This window comes from Macrosteles quadrilineatus, unplaced genomic scaffold (assembly GCF_028750875.1).
Source record: "Macrosteles quadrilineatus isolate MER2022 unplaced genomic scaffold, UCM_ALF_1.0 Scaffold_1__1_contigs__length_201487025, whole genome shotgun sequence".
NCBI lineage: Eukaryota > Metazoa > Arthropoda > Insecta > Hemiptera > Cicadellidae > Macrosteles > Macrosteles quadrilineatus.
This window is the reverse complement of record NW_026542594.1, coordinates 163,203,131-163,218,727: the sequence shown is the minus strand read 5'-3', so window position 1 is coordinate 163,218,727 and position 15,597 is coordinate 163,203,131. Positions and strand designations below refer to the sequence as shown.

Genomic DNA, 15,597 nt, shown 5'->3' with positions numbered 1-15,597 from the left:
AAAAATGTAAATGGTTGATAATAGTAATGATTATAGAGTTAATTAGTGAGTGAGAAAGCTTTTCCACAGACCAATTTAGCAAGGTACGCACACTGGTTTAGTAATTGTCCATTTTCACACGCTGTTATCCCCACCAATTACCATTTTTACATTATAACAGTGAGCTAGTTAGGTTTTCTTGAGATCCCTTGTTAAGATTTGGGAACCGCAATTATTTATTATTTATTTTTTTTACAAACTACAATTTTTATTTTGTTTGGTATCATTTCATATATTACTTGTCTATGGGTGTATACTATGTCCAATCAAATTTAACACGTTTTTATCCGCCTTTACCTAAATAAGAGAATTTTGTTAGCGTGAAGTAATAATTTTCCGACTTAATTGATAAAGCAGTAAATATTTAAAATGAGTGACCCAATAACCATTAACTGCGGCCTGAACATTTAAACCAAGTTAATTGGTACAGTTTCTACAAAATTATCAACTCAAGCTGACATATTTGTTTGAAGGCCCATAATTTTAATTTAGAGTTGAAAACATCTTTTTCCAAAATAGTTTTACTCTTCATAAATGAAAATGTATCTTAGACACTGTATGCAAATATAATCTCCATGGCATAAGTAATGGGAGTTGATTCAATATTTTAGTAGGTCAACTTGTTGTTACTAGATAGTTTTTTTATAAATTTACTGTACTTTTACTTCATAAAGTTTTAAGATGAAAAGACAATTATTGGCATTTTTGTTGGAACCAAACACCAAACAATGGAAAGCTGGTTCTCCCTCTCCACTACCGCGGGAATATCGTGCCTGTTAGGTTGGTAGCACTGAGCACTGCATTCCCAGCTGATCGCATCAGTTGTCTTGTCAGTTCACTATTGTGCTCAGCTGTGTTTATATCCCATTGTTGCCGTGGTCTTATTTCTTGATCAAGTGTTAAGAAGTGATAGACTTATGTGTAACAATGAAGGAAATACCTGTGGACAATATATCAAATGGGTGAGTCTATATGTGAACATATTTGTGTGTAGGTTGTTGGGTTGTTCTTTGTTGATTAACTGGTTGCCATGGATATAGGCCTACGTCTTTATTGGTGTCCAAGGTCTTCGACCACTTGCCTACTGGTTTTCCCCTCTTGGTTGTTGATTTTATAATCTGTTTCCATAATATTTCGTCCAGTAAAGTTATATATATATATATTTTTTTTTTTTTTTTGCTACCAATTTGGAGTTGTATCGTTGTATCTCTTATAGTTTTTTTTTATTTTTTTATTTTTTATATATATATATATATATATATATATGTATATTGATGTTTAAGTTATACCTGTCAAACAGCAAAGAAAAAAATGTATACATTAGCAACACTTTCACTAGCTGTTGAACAGAGAAATGTAAACTCAACTTTATGATGGACTTGTTAAGTTTAAGATATTATATGTAGGTGTAATACCTATTTGAAGGTATTTTTTAAATATACCTGTACATCCTTTGAGCGAGACTTCATAAAATAGTTTCTATATAAATATCTACTACAAATTGTAGGTAGGTGTAAACAAAATAATGTACCCGGTACTGTATTAATCATTAAAATAGTTTTAACTGGTGCTTTATACAGTAAGGAGTTTTCAATTTTGACAGTTTGAATAAAAATATCTCTTTCTTTTCAAGCGTGCTCGAAGGAACCTGGTAAGTTAAATTTAGCTTAGCGTGGTAAACTTACTTAGTTCAGGCTTTAATAAAAAAGGGTTTTCCTGCATAATTTATTAGAATGGAGGTGACTTTTTGATAAGACTTCATGCTTTTAACATATTTAAAAACAATCTAACATGTGTATTACCATTTATGGAATCAAATCCAATTGATATCATCATTGACAATCTCATCATGTATATCACTAAGATTGATTTATATGGAAACATATTTGTTAAACAAATTGATTCAACCAATAGAGTTGTACAGTGTAGGCTGTATCAAAGCTGTGCTATATTGAATAGTCTTTTACACCTTCAAAATGGGGCCTTTTTTGGGTATGGTGGTCCTGACAACCACATGTAAAAGATTGAATTTAGTACAGTGCCTAATTGAGAGCTAAAATGTGTATGTATAAATATTTTTATAGGGGCTTAACATGATTCACCATAGTTTTCTGGCCCACCAAATTTATTTTTAACTCATGCGATGATGGTGACTTGAAGTCTAATAAGCACTGAGTTTGTGTTTTACATTTTGATAACCCGATAGATAACCTGGTGTGGCATGGCAAGTGGCTGACATGCTCATTTGTAGTCATCTTGTGTAGTTGTAGACTACACACTGCAACATGTGTTTCTGTCGATGATGAACTCCACAATGGGATATTTACTACTAAACACAGCATTAAATTCTTCATGGTACAAATAAGAGCAATAGGAGTTGAGCGATTCACTCATTTAACATAATTTTATATTCTGCGCTAATTTTGAACAACTAGATCTCACAATAATGGGAAACACTTAGTCAGGAACTATTAGAAAACTTGACTTAATACTAATTTTGATCAGATAATATCTTAAGTACAAAAGATGCACCTTTAAGATGACAGTTTTCTTATATGACTTCAGAGCTTCTCTTAGACTTCAATACTAAGAAACACACTTTGGTATAAATATGTCAAAAATGTTCCATTAAGCTACATCATAGATTTAAAATACTCCCATACAGTCTTATTATCATTATGACAATTTTAAATTTTTTTGTATAGAGGATGTTTTAGTGTTGAATGTTTTGTTTCTAGTTATTTTTTTTTTTTTCAACAATTTCAATAATAAACAAATATAATTACGGGTTTCTTCAGGTAACCGAACAATAAAGAATGTGAACAGAATTTCACTTTAAAGTAAATAAGAAATATTTAGTCGAGATAAGTTTAGTGCATTTTAAACATTATACAGTACAAACAGGAACAAATCGGGCTTCAACTTTTGCCATGGTATGATTAGTCTGCTAGCATCATTCAAAGTCAAAGGTTGTGGTTATGTGTGTTTACATACATATTCAAAATAATCAGTAGATATTACGAGTAATTTAGAACCGTACAAGAAAAAATGTAGTAAAATAAAAGCATCAGCAAACTACTCATACTTTCTCCCATTAGCTTGTCAACAGCCCTTCTCCTTCTAATGGGTGTGTTAGGAGTAAAACTATGATATTTTATGGTGAAAATTACAAAAATCGCAATAACTTTTTAACTATATTTTTAGAGAATTGGAGGTTGTACCATTTTATTTAGAGTTCAAATGGCCATAACTTACTTAATTTTAATCTAAATCTTTCTGGCTATTTTGTAAAATTTTATTGGAAAATTACCATGAAAGATTACAAAAAAAATTAAAAAAAAACCACTGGAGGTTTTATGGATTAGTACCCATATACCACATTTCAGTAAAATCGGACTACAGGTTCTGTCTGTATCTCTGTAAACATTTACACACATATATACTGAAACAACTACATGAAATGTGTATAGAAAAACAAATTCTACCTATAAAACAAATATCCTGATCACTGCAAACACTACTATTTTGGGTTCAGGGGTCCCAAAACCCATAGTTACAAGAAAAACTCAACAAAAAGTTTACAAACACAATTAGTTACCGGTATGTTAATACTTTCTCCATTTTATAGTAACGTATAGGGGAAGAAAGTAAAATATCATTTATCCCAAGGTTTACAGGGAATGAGGCACAGTTCACATTCTGAAGACTTAAATCCAATAAATCCTTTGTGTAGGAGTGGGTTCTTGTAAAGTTTTATTTGATGTGTCCCTGTTTCCTGAGGGAAAGATGTTCACAATAATAATATGTGAAAGACAATAAAGCATAATCAAAAACTCATCTTTATCCTGGATCAAAACACTAAGTTCACTGTCTACTATTTTTCCCTTTCATAATGATGATACCTCTAAAATCTCATAGGTGACAAGATTTACAATACCTCATATAATTATAAGCAATACCTCACGACAAATATTTAACCAAAATTATAGGACAGTCCTTACATAAAAAAATGTTCAATGCAAAACAGTGACAGTGTGCAATTCAGACATTAAACTTGTGTTAGGCAACCACCACATAGACTGTAATAACCTGTGTGTGTCTGGGGATTTGCAGAAGCAACTCAGCTGCAGCTATTTACCCACCACAGATGCAGAATGATCATTTATTATAATTACAACTCACTGGTTTTGTCTCTCAGTTATTAAATTATTTCACATTATACTTCCCTTTGCATCCCATCGTTCACTATATTCATGTTGTTTATTTAAACTTTAGGAAAGTTGTGTGAGTAATGTTACTATAAGCCTAGCTATAGACTGTTATTCTTTACCTACATTTGAGGTTGCAGATATTAGCTCCATTGGGGATGAAATATACAGAATTTTAAATTTAACCATAACAAGTGGCTTTATTGACTAATTTTTTTAACTAGTTTTGATTTTATTGTAAACAATTACAACCCTAAAGAAATATAAAATATACATTTTTTAGCAACTGATTACACTTCTGCAAATCTGTCCATGATTTAAATACAAGCAAGCAGATTTGTATATTGCGTAATCGTAATAGGTTTTACAGGAATAGTTAAGGGTATCAAAATTGCTAAAATTCCTTTGTATAAAGTGTTGAGGGGAACCGGAGTTTTGCCAACGGGTGTCAGGTAGATGGGGGGGATGCCTTCGGCCACCTCTTGGTGCGGAGATTTGCCAACGGTGGTGGTGGGAGAAAGAGTGTGACGGAGGGAAGGAGAGCGATTGTCAGGGTTGTCTACGCTTGGCAGTTATGCGCTTGTCGCAGTGGGTTAGGTTAGGTTAGATTAGGTTAGGTTAGGTTAAAAATTCAATACATATCCTTTCACAGTCAGAAGTGCATAACTCCATTACTTTGAACACAGTCAGCATCCTGCCTGGTTTGTCCACCCCTAGCGGAAGCCACCCTCACGGTCACGTGTAATCTCTCTCTCTCCTCCTCCCCCTCTCGCGCAACCCGCAACCGTTGGCAAAACTCCGCAGTATGTGGAATTCATGGATGGGGACCCTTTCTACCTGATACCCGTTGGCAAAACTCCTACACTCAGTGTTGAGAGATAACTTTATAATGTCTTGCAATTAAAATTCAAGACCGACAAGATATCGCTGATTAAAATTGCATTTCGTGGGCTTGGCAATAAACATGCAAGATATAAGGTATTTTTATTATCTACCTGCTCCCTGAAATTTACATTTAAAGAAACAGTGTCAAATTAAGTGGAATTAAAAAAAAATTATACTTTCTTCTCATTTATTTTTGGAAAGAAATGTATTTTTTTACCCTACATTTTTATACCTACAAAAAATGCAATGAAAATACAGTTTTAAACGAGTATATTTTATCGTAGTTCGTGAAAATTTCAATTTCTTTACATTTATTTATTTATACGGTAAACACCATTTTTACAGTCAATAATACATGAGATTCAAGTTACAAGATAAATATTTATAAATATATATAAGCCAGATACAGATTCATCTTGCTAAGTAATGGTTAGATAAATTCAAAACCGTTTCCGCCTAAACCTCTGCCATTGCCAAAACTCAGTGATTATTTAAACCAAATTGATTGTAGTTTCAAAAATAACTACATTTCACCTTATTTGCAACGTCCTACACAATTGGTTATAATATTAACAACCCTTTGGCTTCAGAGCTCGAGGTCCTGGGTTCAAATCCCGCCAATCACCAATGGATTTTATCCAAGTGATAATTCCGCGACCCTCTAGGACTAGCCTGAAGTAATGTGTAAAACAGTTTCGGGCTAGAACTAGAGGTGGGACAACGTAAAAGTACCTATCCAGTTAGGATGCACCAACGGATGCACTCTGTAACCTCATCTGCCCACGCCTCTTAAACCTGAATCGTCGACCAATGCCTTTCTCCCTGTTCCTGTGATCGCTGGAAACGGGGGTAATCTTTTGTTGCTGAAATCTGATCGTGAATGAATAAAAAATAGTTTAGAGAGAGTCGGTGTGCAGACAGACAGACAGACGCTGAGACCAATCCAATGTGACCCGGTTGTCCCGAGCCGCGCCGTCGATCATTGCTGTGGTTGTGGTAGCCGTGAGGGGCTAACATGAATATCTACCCACATGTGACAAAAATATAGCTTCAATCTTTTCAATCTTCCGTGATCAACATCGTATAATGATTCCACCTCCACCAACCATTACCATTGCAATCATCCAATTAATACTTTCAAAGGTTTGCATTCATTGAATAGACACAGGCAAACGGAAAACGTCATCCTCAAATCATATGAGTCTATAGCTTATCAACCTAAACCCGGAATTGCCCTTTATTTAAGCTACAGTGTTCGGTAATTAGGAAAAAGACTGATCGTTGGTGAAAAATGCCAACGTGGATGTTGGTTTGAAAATGCGGAAGAAATTTAGTTTGCTCTCATAACCTCACAAATTTTGTGTTGGGCCGTTTGACCAAGGCCTTTTTAGTATTTATACAAAATATTAATATCCAACTAATTTACTAAACCTTCATTGAATGGGCGTAATATTCTAACCGGGATGCTATCGATACTTTTATCACTGGACTTATTAAGAAAAGAAACCCATTTTTAATTAAGGATCGTCATGGGTCATAATTTGCTATTATTATTGCATATAAAGCACGAATTATTTTAGTTTCGTTGGGATTTGAGAAGAATCTGATAACGTTTAACTAAGTGCGTGCTGACTGCAAATATTGCTATTGAAGTGTGCCTGTGTCTGTGCGTGTTAGCGTGTTGTCAAAGAGAGGCTGTCTCTTCCAAGAAGACATAAAACCATAATGGTGGATGCGTGCTGAAGGTGTAATGCATGTCGCTCAGTGGCTGATTGGTTTAGTTGGTCGGTTGCCAGGATCAGGATTATTCCTTGGTCCTGAGACCCTGTGTCCTGCACCTACAGGCGAGGACACACTTGTCATACACCCTTCCGATCCGACTCCGATCATACTGTGGTACGACTGTCGGAGAGGGGAATGGTACTTAACTTTGAACGCGGTTGTTTACACCTCTCCGACACGCGTCACGCCATACTCCGATCCTACTCCGATTTTGACTCCGATCACGCACCGACACTGCAGTCTATTCGTTTGTCGGATGCAGGATGGGTTGTTTCTTAAAAATCACCTTTATTCTTAAGTTTTAAGAATAATGGTTCAAGATAAATATATGCCGATGCTTGATGTGAAATCTGTGCGTGCATACCTTCAATTTGAGACCACGATCATGAAAATCGGACGGGTAGAAGAGCCAATCGAACTCGAGAGAGAAAACCCAATGTGCTTAATATATAAGATGGGGGTTCAGAGATGTCTGACTTTCTTCCTCTTCATCTAGACAAACCGCCATCATGACTGAATCCCTAAGTCCAAAGTTTTTGAACCACCTTCTGCACGTAATAGTTTACAAATCAGACTGGCAAGTGTTGATCGACCGGTGGAGGAAATCTGAGATGGGTCGGAATCGTGTATGACATGTGTGTTCACCCCTCCGATCCCGCACCGATCCTTCTGGAATCCCGAAAATCGGATCGGAGTAGGATCGGAAGAGTGTATGACAAGTGTGTCCCCGCCTTACAGCAGGGACTCAGAACCACCCGCTTTTACTTACCGCCCGGTTTCTCCCGATGATTTCTCACTTTCGTTCTCATCCTAATTAACGTTCAGTGGTTCGCTCATTGCGCTACGTAATCATTTAGCGTTTGATCGTGTTTACATCGCATTCCCCGCATCGCTTTCTTATTTCGTAATCACTAGTTACGCCTGTGTTATGTCTTAGTGCATACTTTTCTGTAGTCTCCAGTAATCCTTACGCAAGCCATTGTTTTCATTCAGTCCTATCTTTGTCTTCGCGTTTGAAACTGTATTGAAGAGTTTTTGTTGAGACGGGAGAATTTTAGGTATATCTATTCATAGCAAAAGGTGTTCAACAAATTTTTCCTGTAAAACATAAGACATCAGATTGTATCGGTCATTCAACATTGACATGCATTGGCATGTTATAATTTTCCGAAAGGATTTTTTAGATAAGAATAGCCTGTATGTTAATCGGGAATGTGAGCTATAATCATACCAAATTTCAGCCCAATCCGACCAGTAGTTAATACGTGATTGAACCCCAAACACACAAACTTACACATTTATAATACTAGTATGATAAATAGTACTAACTGGTAAAAATAACTTGTTTACGGGTAAACATACAATGGCGTGTGATCGGTGTACAGTATTAGCATTGACTAGTGTTTTAAAGTCAATGCTTTCACACCAACCTTTCAAACATTGAGCAATGTGATAAGGCAGTTTAAAACGTTATGGTGTGGAGAGAATAGTTACACAGGCTCTCCCTGCTAAAACTTTTGTGTGGAAGACGCAATTCAGACAGTAACAAACTATCATTATGAAGACCTACTGCTACTGCAGTTATTCCACCGTAATCAGCAGGTCGACGCGTAGATTGCGACTAGTAGGCCAATTATACGAGTTTTTCAGTTGTTGGCCCACTCTACTTGGACTGATACATGCGCCCGGTTAATATAACCATATGAACGATAACTGACCTACAAACAATGCATTAATAAATACGACTAACCCATTGAATTGAAAACACTAAAAGTTTATTATCTATTTGAATTGAAAACACTATAAGTGTATAAACCATAAACACGAAATACAATAGACGTGTCATGTATTGCATAAGAACAAACAGTAGCGCATCTAGATCTAGTCTAACAGTCATAAGGGGGGGGGGTGGCGAACCGTGGGGTCTGGAGGAGGCGTTCGGGGGTACACCTCCCCCCCAAAAAAAAAATTAGTGTAAACTAAGTCTCCAAAATGGCAATTTTATACAATTTCTTTATCCAAAGTTAGTGTGACAAATTATTTTACGCAATGTGTATGCACTACTGTATTACGTGCAGTAAAAAAAAATGTATTATGTATGCCCGAGGGGGGGGGGCGGTGATCGCCCCCTCTCTGGACCCGTCACTGAGCACATACAATATACTATGTAGGTTATAGGACACAGTAGGGGGTTTAGGCGTGTCTACAACTCTTTATATGCTCATAAATATGCGGAATGTTTCAGAGAGTACATGTTAAGCTTTATCCAGACACTCCCAGGAGGACCGTACACTGTGGTGTCAAACTAACCATCCCATGCACTCATATATATACAATTCTTTTTCCCTTTCTCATAATAAACGCTGCAGGATATTTAAACAACATAAAATTACCATTATCACAAAATAAATAGCTAGACACTATTTTTACTGTTCATCGTGTGCTACTAAACTCCTTGAAATTAACATTCTACGGAACTAATTTGAAGGCCGCAACTCTTGACTACGAAGGACTGTAGTGACACTCAGTGACACTGGTGATGCTACTATATTTTATCAATGAGATTTATTTTGTATAGTTTTGGGATGTGTTGTTAATGTTATAATCAAAATATTGCATAACTTTCTTTCCAAGCTGAACAATCTGACGAATGAAGTAGAGAGATTAGCTTGGGAAATCCTATAATTATAGTCCACCTTACCTCTACGTCGTAGAAAAACTGTATGAACATTAATGTGATTACAAATTAGTATTAGTAGTTATCCTACCACTTTTCTGTAATGGGATTGGTAGTAGCTTTAATGCGTAGAAGGTGACGGTGGTTAATTTACTGTAACTATCCAAAACATTCGAAAAAAATTATTTTAAAATCTTAAGTCTACGAAGACACCCTATTCCTGTTTACTGAGGGATGCGCAAGAGGCACGTAGGAGACGTTGTGTACGTGCTCAACAACAATGCTGTTGTGTAGGGTTGACCTCTAGACGTGCTCAATTTGCCATTACAGACAGACACAGTGGTGCAATTACATTGATTGTCAATTGTCATTGCTTTTATGTGGTACTTTCCAAGTAGGTCTATTCCTATCTCTTGGGGTTAAAATTGTAGGTATATGGCTCAGATTACACTAAATAAACTGCAAACTAGCACAATTGCATTGACTATACCATAAGGTATATCGGTATAATGTCAATGCCAGCACCAACCTCATAGAATGTACAGTTTATTGTATTAGGATGTGGACAATGTAAATTACCTGTGTTGTTTCATATTGCTATATTATTTTGTTGATACATGAGTTCCGTAGAGCTGCACTTATAGTATATGGTTGTTGTAGTCATCGATTGAAATAACCATACACTCGTTTACGTTTATTTGACTATTAAACTCACTTGACTTAAAGCTGACGCGCAGTACATGCACGGTGTACAACTAGTACTCAACATTAATGTGATAACACTAGATAGTAGATAAACACCAACACCTGCAAGGTACCACTCACCTATCTCTTCACTAGTGCCTAGTGCCAAATGGCTGTAATAAAATCAAACTGATAGTAGATAGTGTTCGAAAGGCGAGCGTCTTTTGCATGCAGAAAGAAGTCACGGACTAAATGCATTCCTGCTGCTCTAAATTATTGCAATATCGTATTGATATTACCCGGAGGTTTTTTTATGGAATAAGGAATGGAAATATGAATTACGAATGCTCAAATGAAAACTATTTCATAGTTTGGATTATAAAATATTAAATCAGCTACAATTGCGTCAAACTTTGAACCAACTCGTCAAATCATCCTTCACTCAATTACTGATTAATGATACTTTCCGTACCGCTTACTGTTGACTTGTGTGAGTGTGTGTTGTTGTTGTTGTTGTGGTGGTGGTAGCCTTCATTACGTGACGCCCGTTTACCGTTCACCGTTCTGGTAGTGTACGTAAAGTTGCGTTGTGTTATGTTGCGTCCATGAGTCATCTCATCTCTGGCTCGCCTCGGGTCACTGCTCCCCCACACTCCCCCCCCTCACGCTCTCACCAAGCTCTCCATCTCCAGCCACCAACGAAAACCGCAGGGATTGTGGTCAGTTCTGTGGGAACTGACTTCGTTTGGATCGCAAAAATTTCACTTCATGTAAATTTTATTACATGTAGGCCTACACCTCTTAAGTTTTAGTGAGTCGGTGGCACAGTCGGTAGCGTCGTGGACTTCGGGCCCAAGGCAGCGATGTCATGGGTTCGGATCCTGATCACTGCCGATAACATTTTATCAGTACAGTTCACCTTTGTACTTCAGTACTGTACCGGCTCACTCCTTGCTTTGCTGTTAACGTTCCACACACGGGCGGTTAGGTTAAAAGAGGCCGCCAACCTCTTAAAAAAAATACAGCTACAGTACTTCCATTAGGTGATTAGGCTCCTTGGTGTCACTTTGATTTCCTATAAAAACATGTGGGGATCGTGATACTTTCTGGCGACCACATCGGTGGATTATAGACTCCAAATTACCGTACACCGTCTTCGTAAACCACTACTAGATAAGCAATAGTATGTCAGCTGTGCAAAGATTTATGCAAAGATACAAACGCGTGCAGCAGGTGTGTTGATTGTCACCAGCACTCAGAGCATGTTCAGGTGACAGATATGACAGTCGAGTGCATTGTTCCCGGTGTGCGTGATACAGAAGAGGTAACCGAGGACGAGGCAGACACAGTCCGCCGAGCAGAACTGACAGCTACTCTTTGGACATCTTGCCTCTCAATTTTGTTGTCTACATTTCCTATTTTATAGTTATTCTTTGAGACCCTTTTGCACAACTTACACACCTTTCAAAAATAATTATGTAGGTCCATTAAAGTTACATTTCATCATTGGTTGGATTGTTATCATCGCTTGTGTTTTCCATTCTATTCGTTTCACGTGACGTTCTCAATACTACACTCGACATCAACTGTTTATCACAGAACAAAGTATGGGTCCTTCAGTAGCGAAAGAATTTCCAAGCTAGAATCAGGATAAAAAGATAAATGTATCTTAGAAGATCCTTCTGAATCACACTGATATGGTGTTGGTATGTGTCCAAGCCACGTTGAGACGTTGTTGCATAGATACTTTCATACTTAAAGACTATATTGCTACACCTAGAACTTATCATGCTTTATGCCATTTTGCCATTACTAATTCAGAATGTGAAGAATCAGATAGCCTGCTTAGCTTATCCTTCATAAGCACATTGACATTGTGTTTGTGTAGTTGTAATTTATTACCAAGCCAGAATATCATAATGTGATAGTCTCTCAGAATATCCCTATCGTCGCAGGTCCTCACGCCACTAGCCAGTGTCCTAGTTGCGTCAACATCAGTACAGCGCCAATGTGGTAGTGGAGGTAGCAAGTGTAGCGGCTAAGTGGCTAAGTAGTTGTACGTGAGGAAATGTCGACTGTCGGTGTCGTAACACATACCACCTCAGCGCGCACTACTCAGTGCTGATCAGCTGACAAATATGTAAACCACCAATCAACGATACTGCTGTCTGCTCTCTGCTGACACTTGATACTTGCGGTTTGATCCCCTGCTCAGCTGATACATCAGACTTCCTGTTTCCGGCCACCTGCTTGCTCTTGCTCTTGCTATGTTGTGGTGTTGTATTCGGGGGAGCTTGAGGTGGGCGATTCTGTTGAGTCGAAGTAGGCAATAACGCGTAATATATTATTTTATTGATATCTTTAACTTTCGGTGGAATTGTTTCTAGTGCATAGTATTTTGGGTTTGCTGTTACTAAAATATAAAGTAATATATTCAAGAATTGCAGTTAGGTAATATTTTTTCTTTGGATTGGTTTTGCCAACTGGAAACATCGCCGAATCCCCCGAATCAGTATACTTTTTTCGTCTTGATGAAATGCAACCAAACCAACAAAATGAAGGGTTTCGATGTATTTGGTTTGGTAAAATGCATCAAGTACATATGATATTTCTTGTCCAGCAATCCGACCAAATACATGGAATATTACTCCTTTAGAAGGGGAGATGGTCACAACTACCTAACTTTTGAGTGCTCCAATTACAGTCCAGCTCAATGGAACATGACTTGGCTCCTGTGTCCTATACTTGCAGTACCATACTCGTATGCTCATTCTCATTTACCCTGTTAAGGCTTCACGCATTTAGATGGGCTCTTTTTTTGTTTCGGTGAAAATTACTTGTTTATTGTCACTTTTGATTAAATCACTTTTATTTTACCGTTAGTTCGTAATATTTTTGAACGAGTTTGTGCTATACTTGCATCAATAGCCACAAACCCAATTTGAGTTCAATACAGTTGTATACAGTTCATCGTTTCAGAGTTTTTGTATATTAAGTAATTCGAAAAGTCCGTTTAAATAATGTGGTGTTTTAGGTGTTTGTGTTTCTAAGTTTTATTTGTGCATAATATAAAAAAAAATTTCGGTTTTTGAGGATTGAACACTATCGCAGCTACGCGTGGCATGCAGGTTTCAATAATCCACTAATCTTATACCTCGGCTGCTAAGATTTTCACTGTATGTTATTCCTGTACAACATATACCGCCATTAGAATGCAATAATACGACAGATAGTGCGCCAGCGTCAGTATCATCAACACACCTGTTATCGCACATTGACAGCAACGAGTTACCGTATCTTATCTAACCAATACTCAACACCACGCCCAGTCTAGCTCACACCTCACACCTCACACTGCCATATGGCGTTGTCGACCTTTATCGATTTCACTCAATTCAAAATTGGTCCTTGGTCCACTGCGATGGAAATTATCTAAGCCAAGTGATAGTATGATATCCATCACACACTTCAACACTTACCGTACTTTAACCATATGGCAAACTCAATCTCAATTTTTAGCCGCTCCAAGGTTTTCTGAGGATACACCCACAATCATGTATAATATATAACTAATCGAAAGAACACCCCGGCAGATGTTTTAAGCCAATGCGGAGTGGTGAGTAGCGATCACAAATGGTATGGTATGGCGCTAGGAGAAAATGAGAATAAGAATGTAGCTGCGGCAGTTGCGGTATGTGACTTGAGCCTGTTTATGTTTTGTCATTGTCTGCACACGCTAAGCAGTATCGACCTGTTCTGGTCATGCCTCGGAATGGTACTTGCCCCCCTTTACTTAATTCTGCAGAACTTAATCTGGGCATTTTAACTAATTAACCCGTTCCACTTTAAACCGACTGAATTTTCACCACTAAATAATCAAATACCCCCGCCGCAGCAAACCTGCCGACTAAGCGAATTTCCATTTGTCTGAATTGATTTTCAGTTAAATATATTTTAATAACATTAGGTTTAACGATTACCTAGGTTTGCTGCTACAAGGAAACTAATAAAATGTGTTTTTGACAGGGGTGCCCATCCCCCCCTAGACTCATGACGCACCCCCCCCCCCAATTGAGCAACAGCCCCCCCCCTTAAATGATGTACACAACCAATGAGAAACATTATTCCCCCGCCCAGCACTATTTGTAAAACTATAAAAGAAGTTTTATAATTTTTTTTTAGATATTTAAAATTCAAACCCAGTTAATATAGGTATGTCAATAAAGTTATAGTTTTGTCTGTACCGGTACATTGTTCAGAATTATACATATTTTGGGTTATTTATGTTTTATACATTGAAGAAGCTGAAACATGTCTTATATCCATTTATGTCCGTCTGTCACGGCCCAGAAGGTTTTATGCAGCCTACTCTGAAGAAAACTAGAGTACCGATTATGATTCTAATGGTTTAATTGTATCCACAGGATTGGCGAGAGAGTCCTTAGAGCCATTAAAATATGGCCTCACTATTTTGGAAATAAAATAACGGACGATCAAAAATACAATTTTGTGTGATTTTTATAGTTTATTTTCTCCATGTTTACTACATACGTCATTTTTTTATGAAATACTAAAGGCCAGGCGCACACAGGCGATTTTGAGTCGCGCAACAGTTGCCCGACTAAAATGTTCAACATTGTTTTAAATTGGAGTGCGCACACGAAGGAAACAGTCTGGGGACAGTCGCGCAACTGTTGCAACCGATGTTCCCGGACCCAATTTGCCAGCGACTGCTCTGCGACTGAATTGTTGCGGGACTGTCGCTCCAGGTTTGGTATCCATTGAAACAAGTGTAGATGCGCACACATGCAACTAAATAGTCGCTGTGTCGCTCAGTCTCACCCCAGGAGTTCAACTACTCGTGGTCAGAACTGTCACTAGTGTTTGCTCTCTTGTTGTGTGAAGATTTTAGAAAATTACAAGTATGAGTGTGCGTGATGAGGATGTTTGAGAAGAGGCCGACTATATTTAAAGTCATTGAAACTGTCCTATCACAAGTTGCTCACTATATATATGGGATGAACCCAGTATCTTCTCTTTTTCTTTCGCGCGCGAAACTTCAGCAACAAAGCACATACTACGGCTGTATCATTGAAATCCATTCGGAACGCTGTTATGAATGTATTTCCAACACGTCTCAAGACTAGATCCGCGACTAAAAAGTTGCCTGTGTGCGCACTCCAGCTCAACTGTCGCTAGACTTCAGAGTCTCCGAGAGAGTTTCGCAACAGTCCCCCGATTTGTCGGGCAACTGTTGCGCAACTCAAAATCGCCTGTGTGCGCCTGGCCTGAGAACACGTCATATATGAAATTACGAACAGC

The 15,597-nt window shown here is 37.7% G+C and overlaps 1 protein-coding gene across 1 annotated transcript in view; it reads left to right on the top strand.

Annotated features, from left to right (window-relative positions):
• LOC129002145 (uncharacterized) overlaps positions 1 to 15,597 on the top strand; it is an 85,544-nt gene that overhangs the window by 42,295 nt on the left and 27,652 nt on the right. The window contains exon 14 of the mRNA XM_054429746.1: positions 1,673 to 1,690. Coding sequence (XP_054285721.1) covers positions 1,673 to 1,690 — 18 coding nt within the window. The remainder of the gene's footprint in view (positions 1 to 1,672; positions 1,691 to 15,597) is intronic.